The sequence below is a fragment of the Ctenopharyngodon idella genome, chromosome 5 (assembly GCF_019924925.1).
Source record: "Ctenopharyngodon idella isolate HZGC_01 chromosome 5, HZGC01, whole genome shotgun sequence".
NCBI classification, from domain to species: domain Eukaryota; kingdom Metazoa; phylum Chordata; class Actinopteri; order Cypriniformes; family Xenocyprididae; genus Ctenopharyngodon; species Ctenopharyngodon idella.
In genome coordinates, this window is record NC_067224.1 from 19,647,714 (window position 1) to 19,671,375 (window position 23,662).

General features: G+C 36.3%; 1 protein-coding gene across 3 annotated transcripts; it reads left to right on the forward strand.

The window, feature by feature from the left end:
* The first annotated feature begins 241 nt into the window (after positions 1-241).
* On the forward strand, positions 242-23,608 carry flot2a (flotillin 2a). Of its 3 annotated transcripts, none has more exons than XM_051893638.1 (11): positions 242-476; positions 4,382-4,463; positions 8,544-8,634; positions 15,753-15,876; positions 16,203-16,321; positions 16,459-16,572; positions 17,926-18,045; positions 18,175-18,389; positions 20,382-20,565; positions 20,807-20,956; positions 21,647-23,608. In XM_051893638.1, the coding sequence occupies exons 1-11, from the start codon at positions 428-430 to the stop codon at positions 21,683-21,685; spliced, it is 1,287 nt and encodes a 428-aa protein (XP_051749598.1). In that variant the 5' UTR covers positions 242-427; the 3' UTR covers positions 21,686-23,608. The 3 variants fall into 3 exon arrangements, with proteins under 3 accessions (XP_051749598.1, XP_051749597.1, XP_051749599.1); XM_051893637.1 differs by lacking the exon at positions 8,544-8,634 and adding an exon at positions 9,211-9,301; XM_051893639.1 differs by lacking the exons at positions 242-476; positions 8,544-8,634 and having other exon boundaries at positions 4,438-4,463.
* Positions 23,609-23,662: the final 54 nt, after the last annotated feature.

Consider the following 23,662-nt stretch of genomic DNA (forward strand, 5'->3'; position numbering starts at 1 on the left):
AATTTTTATAAGGTGCTGAAGGACAAAGTGGTAAACTTTAAATTCTATAAATTATATAAAATATTTTAAAGCCCAATCTCTTTAAATAAAAAAAAAAATAATAATAAATATTGGACGTTTTTGCAGAAAGGCCTTGATGCATAAAATGTTTCTGAGGAGTTTAGGCTCATTTAAAATGTTACGGCGCCCTCTACTGGAAGGTTGAAGAATAACCCAGATTTACCGTGGATCGTAGTACTGTCGTCATATCTCTGAAAGGGCGGTGACTACTGGTGCATGCAAGCAGAAATCTTAATATGGTGTATACAAGACTACATTGAGTGCCTTCATATCTGACTGTTTTTATCGCACTTTTCCGTCATCCTCGATAAAAAAGAAGGAATTTTACATTCTGAACAGCTTTTTAAAGGCGACGGGCAGTAAAAATATGGGGAATTGCCATACTGTAGGACCAAACGAAGCCTTGGTGGTATCAGGTAACCTATCAACTGCCTTCTGTTTTTCTCAAAGTCATCCGCTATACTTTCTTATAATCTGACTGTATTGTATTCATCTGAATTGTATCTAACGCAGAATGTGTTTGGTGATCGTAAATGTATGATCAGAAAATGGACGCTTATTTTCTCAAGTGTCAGTCGAGTAGTTATAGATATTCGTGTTTGCCTGTTGCATAGTTTGTTTTGTATGATAACAAAGACAATCCATCGCATTCTCGACGTGTTGTGTGTCTCACTCGTGCTCTATTCAGTTTGATTTCGACATGTTTGCGCGATGAAACACCGTGTTCTCTTGAAATCCTCTTGGCCTTATATATCGATTGATTGCATAGATGTTTAGATTAAACACACGTGACTTACGAATTGTGCTTTTTGGCTGTGTGCATTTTATTTCCATTTTATCTGATACTGCCACCACGTCGATAGCCTAGATGAGTGTTATTTTATCTTAGTTTGTATGATAAAGTTTTCTCGCTGTGAGTGGCCATGTTTGATAGAAATAGTATCAATCAAGACAGTCAAGTCATTTAAACTAATAAACGTATTTTGTGAAAAAGTGCTGCTTACTGTACATTATCCCTTAGCCTATTCCTGTTTCTAAAAATAGTAATTGGGGGGAAATCAAGCAGTAATGGGGTTCTGTGCACAAAAATAATAAAAAATAATGTTTGTCAGGGACAAAATAATAATTTAGGAAAATAAAAAGTTTTTACTTAATTAAGCTGTTTCATGTGAACTAAGTCTAAATCTAGAATCTCAAAATTATGAAATTATTGTATGAATTGAATTGTTGGATACAGTCAAGATCAAACCGCACACACAAAAATTTGATGTAGTAGGATGCAGGTATTTAAAGCTGTAGCTACCTTTCACTTTTTATGTTATATAGTTTATAAAACATATCTGATAGTCATAACAAAATTAGTTAGATCATTGGTTTGAAATTGTCTGCCAACTACAGTTTTCTCTATCTACAGAAATCTACAGTCATTTCCTCTTTTCTTAACTTGCCTGAGCATTATGTCCGCATTGGTCATGTTTTGTGAAATAAAGTCACATGACAGAGACTTTTAGTTGTGCAATAATTCTAGCAACAGCTGAGGATTGCACACTAATAGCTGATGACCAGCTGGGAATCTGCTGGAATAGTTTCCAGTCCAGGGAACAGACCTACTGTATACATAGATTTGTGAGGAATTTCCTCACATATCTCACATACCTAATGGTTACAGGCCCCCACTGTGTATACATATCGCATGCTAAACACTACATCAGGAGCCCAGACTGATGCTTAAACTTCAGGCCGCATGATTGGTTGCATTGACAGCTGAATGTAATAGATCCTAGATTATCTTTTTCCTGGGTCAAAAGCAGTCTTCAATGGTTGCGGGCGAACATTGTCATCCACACACAAAATACAAAGAACTCTACCCGTGTGTACTGCGAGCCCAGTACTGACAATAAATCCAAAAGAAATGCAAAGAAACAATTTGTAATATTAACTTAAACTATTTATTAATGAAATAAAAAATAATCCCTGTCAGGACAGATCATAAAACAAAGTGCTTAGAACTATTTTATATTTAAAACTCTGTAAGTTTATATGTAAAAAAGTCACTGAGTGACTGATTTGCAAAGCTAGTAATAAAATGAACAGCAAAGAAACATATTACATAGAAAAAGTATCAGGTCTATTATTTTGCATTTACACTCTTAAAGGGATAGTTCACCCAAAAATGAAAATTCTGTCATCATCTGTCATTACCCTCAGGTTGTTCCAAACTGGTATAAATGTTTTTGTTATGTTGAACACAAAGGAAGATGTTTTAAAGAATGTGGGAAACTGATTAGTTCTGGGGCACCATTGACTTCCATAGTATTTTTTTTTTCCTACTGTGGAAGTCAATGGTGCCCCAAAGCGGCCTGGTTACAAACTTTCTTCAAAATATCTTCCTTTGTGTTCAACAGAACAAAGAAATTTTTACAGGTTTGGAACAACTTGAGGGTGAGTAAATGATGACAGAATTTTCAATTTTGGTTGAACTATCCTTTTAAGACTTAATGCACAGATCATTTGGCATACAGTATCAGATCGTCCGTTGCTGGTTATCACCGTCAATCGGATTCAGTCATGCATTTATGCTGCCTTCACATGCTAACGGAATTATCGTAAATATAAGTTTCCTAGGTAAAAATTTCACATGAACGCCCTCCCATTTTGAAACTTGAACACGATGAGCTCGTAATCAAGACTTCAGAAGTGGAAATTATCAAATTTCCGACAACACGTGAAGGCAGCATTAAATATGGCTGTCAATCCAAAAACTTTGCAATGTGTAGTTAGAAGCATGAGAAATATCTGTTATATACAGAAAGCAAGCAAAGATCACCGCTTTTATAATCAGTGAAGCTGTAAGTTGCAACACGAGCTACACAAAGCTAAATACTGAATAGACTATAGAACAATTCTTTGTAAAACAATAGTGGATCCAACATCAAAATTTAACATCTAATGTTAAAATGTATGTTTTTAATGTAACCTTCTCCCTTTAAATACTTTGGTTAGTTTAAGAATAATTTATGCAATTTTGTATTATTTATTTGAAAGAATTAAAAGAGCAGTTTCGTGTCTTGTTTTTGTATTGTTCAATTTGTCGAGGTTTATATGGGATTTAGAAAGTAATTACTAATAAGTAATGCAATATTTTTTAGAGAGAGTAATTAGTACAGTAATCTAAATACACTGTTGAAGATGTAATTAGTAGCTAGTAATGAATTACTTTTTTAGAGTAACTTACTCATTAATGTTTAGAAGACATAGTTTGTTAGCCAAATCACAACATGAGCAACAGGCTGAATTTTTTTATAATGAAAATTAAAGGCATGTGCATGTGGCCAGAAGTCATAGTACATATGATTTTTTTCTCCCCCATGTATGGTTTCATCCGGTAAAAGTATGATACTTGTTTGAGTGAAGAGTATTTTGTTTGTTTGTCTTGCAAACAATAACAGACCTTTTGAATGAGGTAGTCACATCCTATTAAGAGGTAGTAATTCTGTGTTCATTCATATACACTACCATTCAACAGTTCGAGGTCGGTAAGATTTTATGTTTTTGAAAGAAGTCTCTTATGCTCACCATGGCTGCATGCATTTGATGAAAAGTACAGTAAAAACAGTAAAATTGTGAAATTATTCAATTTTTAATAATTACTCTAGTTTTCAGTGTCACATGATCCTTCAGAAATCATTCTAATATGCTGATTTGGTGCTCAAGAAACATTTCTTATCATTATCAATGTTTGCTAATTTGTGTTGTGCTGCTTAATATTTTCATGACAACCATGATGATTTTGACCATAACCATAAATACTCTTTCTTTTAATACATCATTGTGGAATAAAAGTAGCAATTTCTTTAAAAAAAAATCTTACTGACCCAAAACTCTTGAACAGTAAGACATTCACTTGTGCGTAAACTGTTTTGTTTGGTACAGCTAGTCTAGTTGATAATTGACTTTAGCTGATTTTTGTAAACATTTAACCACCATAGTGGTTTGGTTAGACTAACTGTGAGTTGGGGCTTTCCAGAGATACTCATTTTGTGGTTTTAATGAAGTTGTTGTTCAGTTTGTAAACCAGTTTGGTGAGGCTTGTATGGGATTTTTAACATTTGTAGGTGGTGAAAATGGTGGTTGACTGACAGCTTGTAATAGGTTGAAAGATTTAGTTTTGATTTTAATACAATTTAAAATTAAAGTCTTTACTTTCGTGTTAGATTGCCATGCAAAAGTGCCACAAATGACTGCGTCAAACACATGCATTTGAAAGTGTGATAAATGTGGAATGTGCATTTGTACTAAATATGCCTGTTTATTTTCTCAGGTGCCTGCTGTGGCTCTGATGACAAGACATATACAGTGGGCGGCTGGGCCTGGGCATGGTGGCTTATCACTGACATACAGAAGTAAGAATGTCCATTCATCACATTCACTCCTTCTGTTGTGTTTATCGGCTCACAGTATAAACAATCATTCTACCGCTGACTGAATGACTCTATTCTCCATTTATGTATCTTTTCAGTTCCCTTTGAGTGGGAATTAGGACCATTTTAGAGACATGTCACAGCATGCTCACGTTTCTCTGGATAGATTATTATAACTTCTTGTGAATATAATATGTCTACTTTAAAGAAACTCAGGAGTGCACACATCTGTGCATGTTGTTTTGCTTCCCAACACATTTAACACTGTCAGCTTAAGGCCTACAGTATAAATCACTGATATTACATAAAATAACTAGTTTCCTAGCCAGAAAGAAAATATCTGTTCTCACTGCATTGTAAAATAACAAGAATGGATGAACATTAAGAGTCTGTAATGTGATATCAAGTCCTGTTAACCAGGTTTTGATCACTTTTCCTTTTAAATGTGTGTTCAGTGATATAGTCGTCAACCTAGACAGCATACAAACGTTATACACAAACATTGTCTAATATATCAGAACTCAACCCCCTCCGTTCACATGAACACACTTCATTAAGGCCTCAGTATCCAGGGCCAGTGTTTGGAAAAATAAACAGAGTTAACAATACTAGAGCGTAGAGTGAAGTTCAGCTTCAATGGTTACGAATAGACGATCATTAGTGGTGCAGCCTCTGCTGATAAATACATAGTACTGCAGTCTTTCTAAAATCTGTAGAACTACAGTTGTGCTAAAACATATAGGGTTTTTCACACTTGTTAACATTGTCAACCCCGGGTTATAGCAAACCTGGGTTATCATTTTTTATGTTTCATGCAGTTTATTCTTTGCGCTAGGTTAGGAATTAATCCTGGTTTTTGGGGGTTTACAATCGTAACCCTGGGTTAACTTTCTTATTTGCATATTTAGGGTTTCAATATCACTGATTAGATGAACTGTTTAAATAACAGCTTGTCCCACTCCTGCACATCAGACTTGTTACTGAATATACTTCCACATTTTTAGACCAGAATAAACATTTTTTTTACTTTTTTCAGTCACTGTTTGACATTTTGATTTTTCCCTAAAAGTTGTTTATAAAGATGATAACCCAGGGTTAAGCACAGTGTCATTCAGTATGAGCTTTGTTTATTGTGTAGTGTACACATTGCTTGTAGCTATAAGAACATTAGCAAGAGGACAACACAATCATTTATAAAATGAGAAAACTATATTTGTGAACGTACAGTTTATTTCCATTTCTTGTTTTCTCCTTTAATCGTTATTGACTTTGAGATTATGCATGTGCAATCTGTAATAACCAGCCTGCCTATTCTCTGATTTTTCTCTCTTGTTCATTTCTTTTAAGTGTTTGCCAAGCTAACTTGCCTTTACATGCTGGACTCACGCTGTGTCTGACCTGTTTCTGGTATCTCACTGCTGGGGATCATAAGATTATTATGCTTTATCAACTCTGTGGAAATACAGTCAGAAGACTTTTATCACATTTCCATGTCTGCACGGCAGAAGGATTCAATCCTAGTTTAATAGATTTGTCTGAGAATCACCTCACTATTTGCCACTTTAGATTCTGTCGTTCATTAAATTGGAATATGATATATGGTAAAGTACCATGTCAAGCTAAAGAAACCTTTTTAATGGTTTATTGTAAAGTACACTAACATAGTTTATTTGATTTATCAAAACTGAAGGGAACCCTTGACAGGAACACAAGTAGGAAATTGGTTATCTATAAAAGTGGAATATGATGACACATAGACGTGTGGAGAACGTCTATTGCGAAAATGCAGCTGTGATTTTTAAATGTTACAGCTAAAGTGAAGATTTATGTTTCATTGTTTTTATTATTAGAGTTGATAGTAATGAAACAATTGTCAAAAAGGTGAAATGTCTGAAAAAGAACTGTAAAAATGTGAATGTATAAAGGGTTGCTGTGAGCAGTTGTTCAGTTGAGTGCACAGCTTAGAAAAAAAACAAGGCTTGGTGAGATATCTCTTGCCCTCCCCCTTTCCTGATAAAGAACGTAGTAATCTAGTTTGCTGGCAGCTCTAAAAGCTACATTGATCAAATTTTAAATGATTGAGAAAGATGTAGGGCTTGCAGCATCAAAAGGGCTGAAATAAACATTCAGTTGAGGGATCCTGCTACATATCCCTGTGCATGTTACCCCTTCAGACACACCCTGTTTCAATTAAAAAGAGCTAGACTTTTTCAAAGACACAAAAACAGCCGATTTAAATGAGTTTGAAGTATACAGAAAAGGGCCATTGATGAGAGGTCCACACTCGCTGCACATGAGCACTGTGATCTATATTGGTACATTAACTGTTGAATCCTGGACTATGGGCTCTTACACTGAGAACTGTCCCATGATATATGGGTTTTGGCTATATTAGGGGGAGCTATATTAGCCCAACAATCCACTGGAATAGTATGTCACCTGGGACCCTTTTTCCATCCCAGTCAGTTAGCTTGTGCTGAACTGCAGGACTTAGTTATGTGAAACATTGTGAACCTGCAGCTTCAGTGATTATAATTGGATCAATGTCGTGTTACACACTTTGTGTATACATTGGCATTTCAACATTTTTATAGCAAAGGTTTTTTTTTTCATAGTAATAGTAATTATTTTGCCACGATTATAGTCTGGAGGAAGTCAGATCCAGTCTGCTGAATTTGGGCAGTTGACAGATTTTACAGAAATTTGTGTTATTTATTATGGGCACAGTACAATTTGTTTTAGCTTTAGACTCTGATTTGAATCGAAGGATATCAAACATGTTTGTTATTTTGAGCCAGTTTTAGAACACGTTTGAGTTTGTAGTGTTCGGAACCATATATATATATATATATATATATAATCTGTAGAATCCACATCCCACCGCTCCAGACACGTTGACGTATCTGCCATCTTGGAATGGTTAACATGACGCTGTTAATCATTTACACTAACAAATTTTCATTGAAAATGCCACAGCATTGTGCAGCCTATGGCTGTAAAAAAGCAACAAATCAGTCCAATTTTCATTAAATGATGTAAAATTATTTAAATGAATATATTATTGTTAACATATTAAAACAATCTAACTTAAAATGTACAAAAAAAAAAACAGAATCAAGATGTAAACTGAAATCATATTTCTTTATTTTCCTCAATATCTGCTGTATTGTTACTGTATTGAAGAACATAAACCTTTTGAAACTTAAGGAATCACAAAATTAATTGTGGATAATTAATTTACTTAATTTAATTTAATTTACATAATATGTATGTGTGTGTGTATGTATGTATGTATATATATATATATATATATATATAATATATATAATATAATATAATAGTTCTAGTTTATTTTACCAGGAGTAATCCCACTGAGATATGAATCCTGGCCAAAATGGCAGCACACACAGTTTCACAAAAAAAATAATTCCAAAAGACACAAAACAAGAAATACAAGAAGAAAAAAAAAAAAGTCCTGTCCAGCGCTTGTTACCTTCAATTATCTTGTTATCATAGCCTATATGAAGAATATGAAATGAAGTTGACCTACACAAAAGTTTAGTATTTTATTGTGAATTTGGTTAAAATATTAAAATCAAAACCTATTTTAAAAAAAGCAACAAAATTAATTGCAATTATAATGTTAAGAGAATTTTTTGAAGTGCATTTTATCATGCAGCCTTTTTTCCAAATCCACTTTTAGCATGAACACCTTACAGAAATATAAATTGTTTTGTCGTAGATGTTTAAAGGAGTGGACTAGGGCGCGAACAGGTAGTGCAAAGGCTAATCATATTGGATATACTGAATAAAACATCCATTCAGAGTCAATGATGAGATTTCAAAGATAAATGACATGATACAGAAGATCTCTCCATCTGCAGCAGACAGTGGCTCCCTGATGGTCTGGATTCAGCTGCAATCAACACCAGGAATCATCCTCCCTAACCTTGAACCCTGACCTCTGTCCCCCTCCTTTCACATATGTTAACACACTGATAATATTGTGCTGTCCTGCCTCCCCTTCCTCCTCCCCTCCCCTCCCCCCATCTTCCCACATAGACTCTCTCTGGAGATAATGACCATCCTCTGTCGCTGTGAGAATATCGAAACTTCGGAGGGTGTCCCCTTGGATGTGACAGGGGTCGCTCAGGTAATCACACTGAATGAAACAAGCCAACCAAATGAGACAATGAGAACAATTTTAGGCTCTCAGGGAGGGTATGAAGGGCAGTGGCCTGGTTCCATTTCCTGCGTTACACACATACACATGCTCTCATGCTCTCTTACACACTCTTGTGTTGGTCTTCCTCTGCAGTGAAGGAGAGCCAGTCATCTCTCACTATCCTTGTCTGATGTTTGGCTACGCAGCGCGCTCATGGCTCATGTAACAAATGGCTCACGTCAGCGTTTTGACTGTTGGGTCTGTAATGGATATTGATGGATGGATTAGATGGGCTTTTTGGGAATATTGTGGGTCAGGAAATAATCTTTGAGGTTCTGGGAGTCTAAATCCAGACAATTCCATTACACCCCATGGTCAAAACACCTGATTTGTGCTGACCAAGTGGTTGTCTTCGTTTTTTCACCCTACAGATTCATTTTGTGTTGTTTACCTTCACGTCTTCCTTTAATCCCACCTTCTTCCTGTTTTCACGCCGCTTGACATTTTTCCCGTAGTTCATAGCCAACTTTTTTGTTTTGTTTCCCTTTTTTGCGTTTTCCACAGGATAACCCTTGAGATTATGACCCTGCAACCCAAGTGTGAGGATGTAGAGACAGCGGAGGGGGTAGCTATTACTGTCACAGGTGTGGCACAGGTAAACCACCTTACCTCACCTAACCTCAGCTCCAAATGCCTCTTTCAGGTTTGCCAGACTGGTTTCAGAGCCAAGACCCCTTTATCATCATTTCCTTTCATTCCATTGCTGCCTTTTCTGGTCCCTGATTTTGTCCCCCCCCCCAGGGATGAATAGTGCCAATCTTAGTCAATCTCTCATCAGACTGAAGGTCACTGATTTGTGCTTGACATGGTGAACTGTTGTTTGGTCAATCAAAGACTAAAAACGTGAATTAATTTTATCTGTTTAGTAGAAAAATCAATGGCTCTTTTTCAAAACCCGTTGAGATATCTTTCTGTATGCTGCTTTCATAGGCCGAATAAAGGCTGCTAAAGGTTGCTAACTGAAATGCAACCTCGTACAGTAATTGACTGATTTGAAGTGATCTACATAAGCAGAAGCTCATACAAATAGTGCCTCTACTTTACAGTGCATGGGAAACTTGACTCACAATTGATTTCAATAGAGTTGGCATGTGATACTTGCTCATGTGATACTTGCTCATGTTGTAATTACCGTAATTATGGTTCTACTCTGCATTTTTCACATTCTCTTTGATCTTTTATCATATAATAGGTCTTTATATCATAGCTTAACATGTCCTCCTAATTATAAACAAAGCATTTATCAAACCAAGCTCCAAAAATGGTTCATTTGGATATTGTGGGATCTGAGACGTCACATGGGCCAATAAATTTGCATTTGACCTGCCTCTAGAGCAAGACATCGACAAATACATCATCACACCATAAGCCCTGCCCACTGGCATTCACTCGCTTAAAGTCATGCATTGACGTCACTTTCCCTCCAGAACACGCCCCCTCAGCAGGAATGAGTTGCAAAAGAGCCTGCTGCATGACCCAAAATGCAACATATTGACATTTGATACAATGATAACTGCAAATCCACGTTTCTCTGCCTGGTGTCCGGTTGTTTCTGTGATCCATTTGCTTCTCTTTTCTGTAGCTTTCTGCAGTCTGTAAATATATACCTCAGATTTCTTGTAAAATCTAATTGTACAGTCAATCGCAAAGCTCTTTGCTGTTTTGGATGTGTTTTGTTTGTTTTTCGCAGCATTCATGCTGAAAAGCAATGCTGCCGCCTAGTCTTTTTGCCACTCAATTGGAGTAACCACAGTCACTGTGGCCGACGGCGACGTCACGTGCATACCCTCTATACCGGTCGCGAGCGTCAAAAACAAACAGAACCCATTATAATCACTGGCACGGTCTACACTGGATAGTATACAGATGCCGTTCAATTTCCTGACAACAGCAACAACAAAAAAACTTTATTAACATTACCTCAAGGAACATATTAAAATAATTTTTTTTTAAATCCATGTCTTGGCCCCTTTTTTCTTTTTTTTTTTTTTTGACTTCTTTCTTTACAAAAGATAAAGAATTTGGCCAAATAGGTGTCTAATCTTCTTATATTTTGAAACCTTCATGTCGGGAACGCATCTGATGTCTTAAAATGCCATCGGTGTAGGCAGCCCACAAGGTTTTAGAACAGAGCCGGTATGTTGCCACATTCTGTGACCTTCATGTTTGGAATTGTTTTCTTTTTTAAAGCATCTAAAAGCTTTTCTCAAACAGACAAAAGGAATGCTGATTTGTTTTGTTCTTTTATTTATTTTTTTTTTTTTTTAATTTGACAGTTGTCAGTGTGCCAAAACTTGCAGTGTTGAACTGAAGTCACATGTTTATCCTCGTGAACATTTCTCTGTTCTTTTGAAAACCCAACTTCAGAGAGGAAATACTAATTTCCACTATGGTTACAACTGAGCATGTGGCAGTAACTGTACTGCAGAATCTTTAAATCAGTTTTCAAAGCCTAATTCTCTTTCTTCAGCTGTTATTTTCTCTCTGTGATTACTTAGTCTGGTGTTGCTGTGAACAATGAGAGCATTGTAACACAAAGAGGCAGTCTAGCCATCATAGAGCATTTATCTCTGGTAGTCACATGTGATTGGATGAGGAACTTAAACAAGACATTCCACAATTCAGTCTCCATAGAGACTTGAGCTCAAGGATCTCTCCATAGAAAGACTGTATGATTACATTTTCCCTTTTAACATAACGGTGAAGGTTATTTAATAAAAATTAGTCTGTAATACAATGGTTAGCCATGCTAGTTATATCCCCTCTAATTTTAAACTGTCTTGTAAATAGAGGCCTTGCAGCTGTTGAATTAATGGACCCACTTATCTGTTGACCTCCCAGTTCTCTGCAATATCCATATCCTCCTGTTTGTTTCTATAGTAAATCAGTTCCCATACATGTTAACCATCAGGCATGAATAGACCCAGATAATGCTAGATCTGTGGTGGGTTTTTTCTTTTTCTCAAATTCAAGATAAGTTTGTTTCCTTAACAAGAAAAACACATCTGGAAAGAATAGAAAGTCTTCTTTAATCCAAGAACACATTTTCAGTCTTGCCCTACTTTCATTTTCACTGTGCTGCATGATTTCCTCCCTTTGAGTTTATGCTGTGGTTTCCCATGAGCACACCATGAGTTGTTCTGTTTGTTTTAGTGATCATCAATGCACGCAGCCTACATTTGAATGCTTGTTACAGCACAGCTCCCCCTGTTGACTGCGAATGCTACAACTCTCCATTGTTATTGACAGTTATTATTTACATGTCTGTCCTGAATGACTGCTGATTCTGAAATAACTCCACTTAGACTCCAATATTGTCTAAACTCCATAATATTGACCTTTTCCAATGGCATATCGAGGCCTGTTCACACCAACATAAATGTTTGGCATGAAAATCTGGTTTGGTTTTTGCATGCAATTTGTCAATTTGCATTAAAGGGGTCATGAATTGAGAAAACAAATTTTCCTTGATCTTTTGAAATACAAGAGGTCATTATACTATAAAAATGTCCTGTAAGTTTCAGAATTCAGAACGTCCTTGTTAGTCCAAAAACAGTTTTTATTGAAACCATGTTGCTGAAACGACTATTTTTAGATTTTGTCACATTATGACGTAATAGTTAGATGAAAGACCGCCTCTGCTGAAGAAAATCAATGCCTACTTCTACATCGTTGCGTCTTTAGCCCCGCCCACGTATTTGCGCTTGTCATGTAATAGTAAATACAAGAGAGAGACACAACCAGAAGATTACTCCAGCAACAAAACAATAGCGATGCCTCTGATTATTACAAGACATTTTGAAGTACCAAGTTGTGGAAAAACAGTCTTTGCATTGCTTTCTTTGTGATCATAACATTAAGAAAGCATGAACTTTATTTTTAACGAAGTTCCCGATCATGTCGGTAAGACTGATCGTTTGTTTGTTTCATTTTACTGCGGATTTTACCACGTGTCACTATTGCTTTGTCTGTTACAAATCATTTGATATGTACTGAGCATTTATACTGTAGCGCCTCTCCGAATTCTGTAGCGAACGCTGCTTTTGTTATTGTTTTGATCTAAGCCATTTGCTGTAATCCTGAATAAAATCTTCAGTAAGCGATATCTTCTGTTTTGTCATCAGTAAGACATTACAACACATTTCATTTAATTTAAAACACGACACAGCAAATGACAATTGTATACGATTTCACTTTATCTAAAAGGATGAACGTTGAATATCCTATAAAAATGACAAACGATGGTACATTCATTCATAATTCTGTTGACACAAAACAAAGATATCCTGTCAACTAGAACTGTGGTAACTCAGTACTTAAACTTACAAGACTTATAAAGCATATCTAATATGCATAAATGTTTCACATTGTTGGCAAATGTTTCAATTATATAAGATATTTTTTAACATCAAAGGTTTTTAAAACAATTACACGTTTAATGGTGGGGACGTCAAATTATTTTATTATGCAAAACTGTTACCCAATCATAGCAGTTGGCGTTTACCAAGTCTTTAATGTGGCACGCCCGTCAAAACAAAATGTTTAAAAGAGAGGGTCAAAAACAGAATAGAAAATAGTTTATTACTTCTAAATTAGGATGTTTTTTATGTAAAAATCTTGATAATGTTATAAGTGGACATCAGACAACATTACAAAATTTAAAAAAAACAAAAACAAATTGCAGTTCATGACTCCTTTAAAAAAACAGCAGACAGGCTGAATGAATATGCATATTCACTCACTGACAGTAGGTGGCACTTATAGAAAAGCAGAAATACCCTGGTTACTCCAGGACACAAAGCACTACATAACGTTTTGTTTGTGACACACTTGTAATAGAGAAGAAAGGAAGTAAAACATTATTTACATGTTTTCAAACAACTGTTCAGGTTTTTGTATTTGCTATGGTGTTAATTACCACCAAATACAAGAGTACAGAAATGAGAGACCGTTCCGTTTTTTTCCTCTATTTACTGTTGCTTTGCAAAATCCTCTGTTCGTGAGCACCATCATGTCATGGTTTTATAAAACAGCAGCATCTCTGTGTCTGAACATGTGACCAAAAGCACAAATCTAATTAGTTGGACTCTTTTCCTCGGAAGTGCAATGGAATAAGAGATTAGAACACCTCTGTAAAAATATATAAACAATAATGTCACATTGACAGCATGTGAAAAGACACATTAACAGCTTTTCATTAAAAATGTTTGTTGTGTGAACAGAAGTTTAGTCTGATTACTCTAAAAATGCAATGTATGTGGAAATATGGTTCCAGTGTTGTGCCCAATTTTTTTGATTGCCTAATCCTAACCCCTCTCCCACACCTAATCCTAAACCTACCAAAACTAGGGGAGTAATAATCTGACGGGGGTCAGAATTAGGCACAACACCGGATCACAGCATTTCAGTGGAACATTTATCTAGAACATCAGAGATACTAGACCAGCCATTACCTGATGCCATTCACAGGGCATTACTCCTGTAATATGGAGTCATTTGAGATTCAGTCTGTGACTAATGTTTTCCCCCACCCACATTTGTGGCTGCATGCTGCCCTGTATTGCACTGCTTGTAATATACCATCTGTTTGATGACTGCTCGACTATGGGGAGGATGCACAAACACCCTCCTGCCAGTGTTTGAAGTTCACCTTTGACACTGCACTGAAATCAGCTTTCTTCATAATCATGTACTACTGCAATAACCAGGCCACATGCAGAATTTTTTTCAGCTCTGAAAAAGGTTTTGATGTTTACATGGGAAGCTGGTTGTAGTTCAGTACAGAGGAACGGCTTCTACCCGAAACATTAAACCCACAACAACTCCCCCTCTCTTTCTGCAGTTAATTCTCCTTTTCTTTTCACAGCTGTGGAGAGAGATTGTTTGAAAGTGTCTCTCCTAGACCTATAACTCACAATTTTAGGTGAAGGGGTGGCAAATTCAGGCCTTGTGTTTACACAACTTAGTGGGCTGTATGAGTGCACAATTGTTGCATTGGAAATGTCTTGCAATACATTTTTTTTTTTTTTTTTTTTTTTTGCATGCAGACAAACATTTTAGGGCATTTTTTGAGTGTTACCCCAAAAACATTTTATACCATCAAGTTTGGTTTTACTACCCTGTACACTGGATATAAGTTCTATTAATTCACACTATGGTCGGGCTATAGATAAAAATATATATCTATATTCATAGCCTTTTTGATAATATTCTGTATAATATTATTTATATTTTATATATATATATATATATATATACATGCATACATACCATAAGATGGCTTAGTCAAGGTCTGTTTTACAATATTTCAATATTACAATGTCAACACAAGAAGGAATATTTCATTTTCATGCATATGCATAACTATAAACAAAACTATCTACGTATATTTTTACTAATTTGAAAGTTAATTTAGGTTTTGCAAGGAAGGATAGAAAAACATTTAATCACCCTCTCTTTAGAAAACTTAATGACCAAATAAAAAGTCATAGCAATAAGCACAATATTACTTTTATTAATTTTACTTTTATGTAACTGATTAATTACAAATATATTGTAAATGCTCAATATATTGCATAGCCCTTCATGCTGCTTGAATGTAATGAGATATTTGTACTCTTTAAGCATGTTATTTTATTCTTTATTAACAGTATGAACACATGATTCTTTTACATACTGATTTACATGTAAATTCAGAGTGGCATGAATACTGATTGAAGCATGTCCCATGACTAACCACTTATACACTACAACATTCAGCAGATTTGGTTGTGTTTATTGCTTAATGTCTGGCCCTCATACCTGGAAAACAGCTTTTTTAGAAATGTCAAACTGTTGATCAAATATTATGTATAATATGACAATTTGGATGCTAAAATATTCTAGAATAGTCTGTCTCTAAAATATTAATACAGTAACAGATCAGCTGACTTCTATGTCTTGTTATCCTGACACACACACATTTTATCAAGCTCTAGGTGTCAGTGGTATGCTGTGGTCCCGTGTATGTAAGTGTTGGACTATAACTGTATGTGTTCCGCTATCAGGTGAAGGTCATGACTGACAAAGAGCTGCTGGGTTATGCCTGTGAACAGTTCCTGGGCAAGACAGTGGCGGAGATAAAAAGTGTCATTCTGCAGACGCTGGAAGGTCACCTGCGCTCTATTCTGGGTGAGTGACGCTGGACACTTGTGTCTATCTTCAATGGAGTGCACTCTTATCCTCACTGTTAAGAGTTCAGACAGCGTGCACCGTTAGTGGTAGATCCATTTCTTTCCAGATAAGCAGTATGAATCTTTCAACAGATCATTAGGACATTATGTAGTCGTAGTCTCAAAGCTTCCTTTTTCCTTGTGTCCTCGCAGTGCATTTAGAAAATTGATGCATCCTTCATAATTGCAGCCTTCGATCAATTTCCTGGAGGATGGAGCAGTAAGGAAACAAGGATGCATGACATCTTTAAAATTCTCACTGACCTTATTTGCTTGCGTTTACAGGGACTCTGACGGTGGAGCAGATCTACCAGGACAGGGATCAGTTTGCCAGGCTGGTGAGGGAGGTGGCGGCACCTGATGTGGGCAGGATGGGTATTGAGATCCTAAGCTTTACTATAAAGGTGCTCTTACTTTAATATGAATATAGTTTTTGTTTTACTTTGCTTTTAAATTTTATATGGTTTTTAACAATCAGTCATTTCCTTCCAAACCTCTTGCAGTTGTCAGTGTGATAATCTTATCTGTTTTCTTCTGTTAGGATGTCTATGATAAGGTGGACTATTTGAGCTCTTTGGGGAAATCCCAGACTGCTGCTGTTCAGAGAGATGCTGACATTGGTGTGGCTGAAGCAGAGAGAGATGCTGGAATCAGGGTGAGCTGAAGAGTCACTTATGACAAAAAAGGGCCCGAAATTCTTAATAAAAATAAATGGTCGGGGAAAAATATTGATACTCGGGATGTCAAACATTGGTAATAATAAGAAATGTTTCTTGAGCACCAGATCAGCATATTATAATGATTTTTGAAGGGTCATGTGACACTGAAGTCTAACATAATGACTGATGAAAATTCAGCTTTGCCATTTTTAAATATATTAAAAATAGAAAACAGTTATTTTAAATATTATATAATGATTATTTTTGCTATTATATAATGTTTTTTTATGTGTGGTAAACATTCAAAAACTTCCAAATTATATGACAAAATTTAGAAAAACAAAAGTACTGCAGAATGGGTTGCAATTATAGCCAAATTTAAGATTTCAAACAGTAGAGGGCTGGTTGGTTTGAAGTTAGTTTTTGATGAATGAATACAGCAAATTTTTATTTTTATTTATGTATTTATTGTATTTATGATTAATTAATAATTAACAATAGTTTTTACTACAGTTGATAAAATATCAATTCAACAGATTGTCAAAAATTTTAATGGGGCATCAAATTGTGTCCTATTCTTAGGGTTGTACTCACACTAGGCGCTCTGAACCATGCCCGAGCACATATGACCCCCAAATCCCGGTTTGTCTGACAAGTGTGATCGCTCCGTTCCGTGCCCGGGCGCGGTTCGTTTAGCCGACCCTGGCTCGCTTGGAAGAGGTGGGCCAGAGCGCGGTTCGGTTGGGCTCGAGCGCGGTTCGCATGCAGTGTGAGCGCTAACCGTGCCAGAGCACGGAACAGTTACTACTTTTGTATGCGCTGCTGTCATTATTATGACGACAAACATCTTTATTACTACTTTGATAGTACACTTATCAATTCATGTAATTAATTTGAGTGTATTTGGGTCTGATTCTCACCTTATTGATGAACAGGAATTGCAGTTTGCGAGTAAAGCTGCAAATTCCTCCATTAACGTCAGCTGCCTTCGTAATAATCCTCTGATACGTGCAAGTGAAAATCGCTGCGTGGCATAAATTATCAATAGTCTATATTAGGCAGTATCTTAGCGAAAGTGCATTTCTTCCTGTTTTCTTCCATTCAAAAAGTTGCATCGTATATGACGTAAGCGTGCTTTGGCCTGGAACGTTAGTGCAAGTGTGAGTGCAGGCCAGCGAGGGAGTGGGGAAGGGGGACAATCGCGCTCGGGCTCGGTTCAAGGCAACCATGCCTAGTGTGAGTACACCCTTAGATAGTGGCAGGACAGAATATTTGTGTAAGTGGGAAATGTGAAAGAGTAAGTGGAGTGCAATTTTTTGTTTTCTCACGTCTCTTATTCTCTTGTACAGGAAGCAGAATGTAAGAAGGAGATGATGGATGTGAAATTCCAAGCAGATACAAGAATGGCCGACTCAAAGAGAGAGCTGGAGATGCAGAAGGCTGCCTTCAATCAAGAAGTGAACACAAAGGTAAAGCTAAGATATTCTTCTGGTAATTTTAAGATGTAAACTGCAAAGGCATTGGTCAATCAATTATGTGATGTACATTAAATGGCCAAAAGTTTGTGGACACCCAACATTTATAATTATTATTTTTAGAAAGCTGAGGCGCAATTGGCCTATGAGCTTCAGGCAGCCAAGGAGCAGCAGAAGATCCGACTGGAGGAGATTGAGATTGAGGTGGTTCAGAGGAAAAAGCAAATCTCCATTGAGGAAAAGGAGATCCTCAGGACAGATAAAGAGCTGATCGCCACCGTGAGGAGACCAGCTGAGGCTGAAGCCTACAAGATGGAGCAGCTCGCAGAGGCAAGGAAGTGAGTAAAACGAATGAGTGGGAATTAGTGAGTTGCAGGAAAAGAAAAAGAGGCTGATTTATACTTTTGCGCCGAATGTATGCCATAGCTACGGCGTAGGCTGTGTTTAGCATGTAACAATGCGTCGATTCTATGCCAACCGCAAGCGCTATGATTGGTCTGCTAGAACCCCTCCCCCAGGTCAAAAAACTGGTGCGGAGAAGAGCGAGTGTTTTTAACTTCCATAGGAATGACACACGCTGTCTAGCTGCAACAAAACTTGTTGCCTATTTGCCGCCATCACTGCTGAAGCTTCTCTGACAATATACATGACAAGCTGCTGCTTCTTTGGCTTTTCCCTTGATACACTGTGAGACACTGCCTACTAGTGGTCTGCAAGCACGTCAACACGGACAATGACGCAGAACTATAAATGAAAACATATACATAGCCTACGGCACAGAGGCTCGGGCATAGGTCCGACGCAGAAGTATAAATCAGCCTTTAAAGCTGAGAAAGATGTGGATGTCCTCATTAAAAGATGGGGAAATTTATATTAAGTGTTAAGGCCCTTAGACTCTCGCAGCAAAGTTCTTTTTCATTTTTTGCTTAGTTGTAAAAAGAACTTTGAAATACCTGAGCAGCGATATGCTGTTAGCGAACATCCTGATGCCGCCCACACTGCTGCATATTCGTTTAGATGAATATGTAAATATGTGCTGTGCGCTTTCCTCTCACTAACAAAATAAACACATAGCAAAAATGACAGTGGTGAGAAAAAAGCTGTTAAGAAAGCATCTGATCATAGCGATGTGGATATGTTTGTACAATCTGCAGTTCAGCACTCCAAAAAGTCACAAGTTTATTTATACAGCACTTTATACAATAGATTTCTTTAAAGGATGGGTTCACTTCAGAATTAAAATTTCCTGATAATTTACTCACCCACATTTCATCCAAGATGTTTATGTCTTTCTTTCTTCAGTCGAAAAGAAATTAAGGTTTTTGAGGAAAACATTCCAGGATTTTCCCATATAGTGGACTTCAACAGTTACCAACGGGTTGAAGGTCCCAATTGCAGTTTCAGTGCAGCTTCATAGGGCTCTACACAATCCCAGACGAGGAATAAGGGTCTTATCTAGCAAAACGATCGGTCATTTTCTAAAAAAAAACATTAAAATTACAAATGCCACAAATGCTCGTCTTGCACTAGCTCTGCGATGCGCCGCGCATGACGTAATCATGTTGGAAAGGTCACGTGGAAATACGTAGCAAGTCTTTACAAAGCAACGTGCAAAGACTGAGTCAAATGCCCTTTACAAAAAAAGGTAAAACAACAATGTCGGACGATTTTGAAGTTGGAGAAGAAAATGAGAGTTTTTCTCCCTACCACAGTACTTCCATCTACGTAATGCGTGGCACATCGCAGAGCTAGTGCAAGATGAGCATTTGTGGTTAAAAAGTATACAATTTTTTATTTTTTTAGAAAATGACCTATCATTTCGCTGACATGGGGCTGAATAAATTATCAGGAAATTGTAATTCTGAAGTAAACTAATCCTTTAAAGCAAGCAGCTCTACCGTATTCATCATGGAAAAAAGTGTCAGTCTCTTTCATTTAGAATTACTCGTTTAGAATTACTCATTCATTTAGAACTTCAATTTCTACTATAAAGCAGCTCTCCAGTGTATTTAAGTTTTAACTCGAGTCTGACCTCCAAAATTAAATTCCAGAGTCAAACCTACCTATTACGAAATTGCCACGGACCAATGCTAAATGTGTTTACCAGCTGAAGCTAACTTTTCTGGAAAGTTCGCTTTGGCCAGCTGTTTCGAACTTTGAAACTTTGTTTCAGCTTGAGTTTGTTTGAAATGACGTCATACCAGTTCATTCTACGATTCGACTTGATGTATATCAGGGCCTTAAGGGAGTCTCTATCTATGTAAATCAGATAAGAAAGGGAAGAACAGAGGCTTCAGGAAGACAATCTGACTTCTGCTTCTTTCTGTCAGGATGAAGAAGGTGTTGACGGCACAGGCTGAAGCGGAGAAGATCAAGCGTATTGGAGAAGCAGAGGCCGGTTCCATTGAGGCTGTGGGTAAAGCTGAAGCAGAGAAGATGAGGCTCAAAGCTGAGGCCTATCAGCATTACGGGGACGCTGCAAAGACCGCCCTCGTCCTGGAGGCTCTGCCAAAGGTGTGTGGAAGTCAGACTAAAGAAATATGTGGGATTAGATTACAGTAATTACAGATGCAATATTTTCCAGCTTTTTATGCTTGCTTTTTCAGACATGTCCGATACTACTAATAGTTAAAATACTATTTTTAAGTCTTTTTTTTTTTTTTTTTTTTTTTTTTAAAGATGATTCTCTGAAGATTAAACCTGACTATGTTTTTGTTGTGTTAACATGTCAGTGGCTGATTTTGTTCCATCACAGATTGCTGCAAAGGTGGCAGCACCCTTGAGCCGTACCAATGAGATTGTGATCCTGAGCGGTGACGGTGGCCGCGTCACCGGGGAAGTGAATCGTCTGTTGGCTGAACTACCTGTTTCTGTCAACGCCCTCACAGGGGTGGATCTGTCCAAGGTGAATACAAATATTTCATGGACACTACTGTTCAAAATTTTGGGGTCTTTAAAAAAAATAAAAAAAAATTATAGTTTTTTTTTTTTTTTTCAAATGAAGGCTGCATTTATTTAATCAGAAATACAGTAAAAAAGTAATATTGTAAAATATCATTGCAATTTGAAATAACTGTTTTCTATTTTAATACATTTTAAAATGTAATTTATTCCTTTGATGGCAAAGCTGAATTTTCAGCATCATTACTCCAGTCTTCAGTGTCACATGATCCTTCAGAAATCATTCTAATATGCTGATTTGGAGCTCAAGAAACATTTCTTATTATTATCAGTGTTGAAACCTGCTTAATATTATTGTAGAAACCGTAATGCATTTTTACAGGATTCTTTGTTGAATTGAAAGATTAAAAGAATGCATTTATTTGAAATAGATTTTTTTGTAACAATGTAAAAGTCTTTTTTTTTACTCATCCCAAGTTTTGAGCATCATATTTTGTCTTATATGTCTGTAGCTTGTGCAATAACTGCTAGGCCACGGATCAGGGAAAAAGATTTAAAAAGAGCTCAAGCCTGATTACTTTTTGAAGACACTCCATTGACATTTGTATTTTTCAGAGACGGAACAGGATGAGTAAATGAATAAGTAAAATGTATTATGTTTTGTCAGTATAAATATAAATGTGTTTCTCTACAGATCCCATTGCTGCAGAAAATGATCAGCCCTCAAGCTTGAACACACTTCTTCCACTTTGCTGCCTTTCCAACACTCCCACATTGATTGCCTTGAAAAGAAACACTTGAAAGCTGTTTTCTTTTTGTGGAAATGAGGAATTGATTTTTTTTTACCCCTGGTGCCTTACCTCTGCAGGACCAGATTCTCTGCACGTGCTTGTGTTATCACTCATATCTTTTTTTGTCTGTTTATTTGGCTTTTTTTTTTTTAACAATGTACCTCAAATATGATTATTTTGTTAATCACAGGACTATTTCATAAAATTCCCTAGTGGGCAGCTGTAGCTCTATGTGTAAGTAGTGATTTAGAAAGTAAGGATGTGTTCCCATTTTGATGGGTGGCTAAGATTGTAATCACAGATACATTTATGTAGTTTATGGGGATATATAGAAGTGTTAGAGCATGTTTAGTGGATTGATCAACTGGGCCTTTGAAATTGTTTGTCATTGTGAAGACTTTGCTGTTCAGGTCAAATAGTGATTGAGAAGGTGTGACTTTTATTTTATTTTATCTAACTAACACATTTAGACGTTACATCCATTTGTAAACATCTTTTTGTACAGTTCAAACATGAAGCGCTCTAGTAATTTAAGATTTTTTTTATAGTGGGACATGAACGACCGTTCTGTCGCTTTTTAAAATTTTGCTTTTAGGGTTGTCAGTCAGATCACACATTCACCATGTAGTCCTTCATGTGGAACTACTCCGTGTGATTCATAATCATTTCTGCATGGATATTCTTTGAGAATGTTTTGCCTATTTTTGGATGTTAAAAAGTGGTCCAAGTGCATTTTTTTTACTAAAATGCCAAGCATAGGCCAAAACATGCTGAATCAGCAGGATTTAGGAAGGTATCTTTATTTTTTCATGGCAGAAAACCACAGAAAAGTTACCTCACTCAATGTTTATGCATATGATAAAGCTTTGGTCCTCTTCCATTAGCTGCAAGCAAGATATTATGAACTTTGTCTTCAGCCAAACTGACAGTGCAGAACTAGTGCACTCTTTTGTCTACTGTTAAATCTAGAAGTTTGGAGAGCATCTACCAAAAGTTGAGCATCTACCATCTCCATAGTTTCTTTATTCTATGCCTTACAGAGTTTTTTTTTTTCTCCATATTGAATCCATCTTCAATTAAATGATGCAGCATGATTATGACATTACTTTCTCTTTTTTATTTAATTTTTTAACCACAATATTTCAGATAATATCATATGCATTTTTTGTTTCTTAAGTACTAGTTATCAACATCCAGATAATGTGAGAGCTCTGTCAAATATATGTGAATTTAACTTTTTTCTATTAAAAAGTGTTTTAGTGTTTTTTCTTCTGATTTTCAGCTTGCCATTCTGTCATGAGAATACAAATCATTTTGCCAAACATCAGTAGGTCAAACAGCATATCATCTTTTATTTTACTTTGCTGCTAAATCATAAATGATTGGGTATTTTTCTCATAGGTAATCAGATGCCAAATATAATGAGGTTTTTTTTACAGTACACTGGCAAAAGTATTTTTTGGAGGGGAAAAATGTTTGTCAGAAACAACTTCATTAAAATTGATGTTCAATTTTCATTCTTCAAAATGAAGTGTGTTTGTTTATTTTGATGTCAATATCTGTTTTGACTGGGAAAAAGGGAATTGTGCTCTGAAAATGTAGCTATTCTTTATAAGATGTTGCACACATTTAAACTCAACTTCAGGCTTAAACTTTTCTATGCTTAATCCAATCTATGAATGCTGTTGTTTCTGAGCTGAGCGTTTGTTCTAGAGTTTGTACACTAACAATCACATATTGAGAATGTGCTATATATATACGATGCATATAGTTAATGCCTATATATTGTTGACAAATGAATATGTAGTATACAATGTATCTATTTAGAAATCTGTCTGATTAGTCAATAAATTTGTCTTGATTTATTTCTTTTTTGTGTGTGAAATTTTTTCCATTTTAGACTAGGCCGATATCTAGGG

What these genes read in the sequence shown, in the direction of transcription:
- flot2a (XM_051893638.1), top strand. Translation starts at nt 428, where the DNA reads ATGGGGAATTGCCATACTGTAGGACCAAACGAAGCCTTGGTGGTATCA. An exon ending in ATCAAGAAGTGAACACAAAG is followed by an intron (nt 18,046 to 18,174) that starts GTAAAGCTAAGA and finishes TATTATTTTTAG; the next exon opens with AAAGCTGAGGCGCAATTGGC. An exon ending in TCCTGGAGGCTCTGCCAAAG is followed by an intron (nt 20,566 to 20,806) that starts GTGTGTGGAAGT and finishes GTTCCATCACAG; the next exon opens with ATTGCTGCAAAGGTGGCAGC.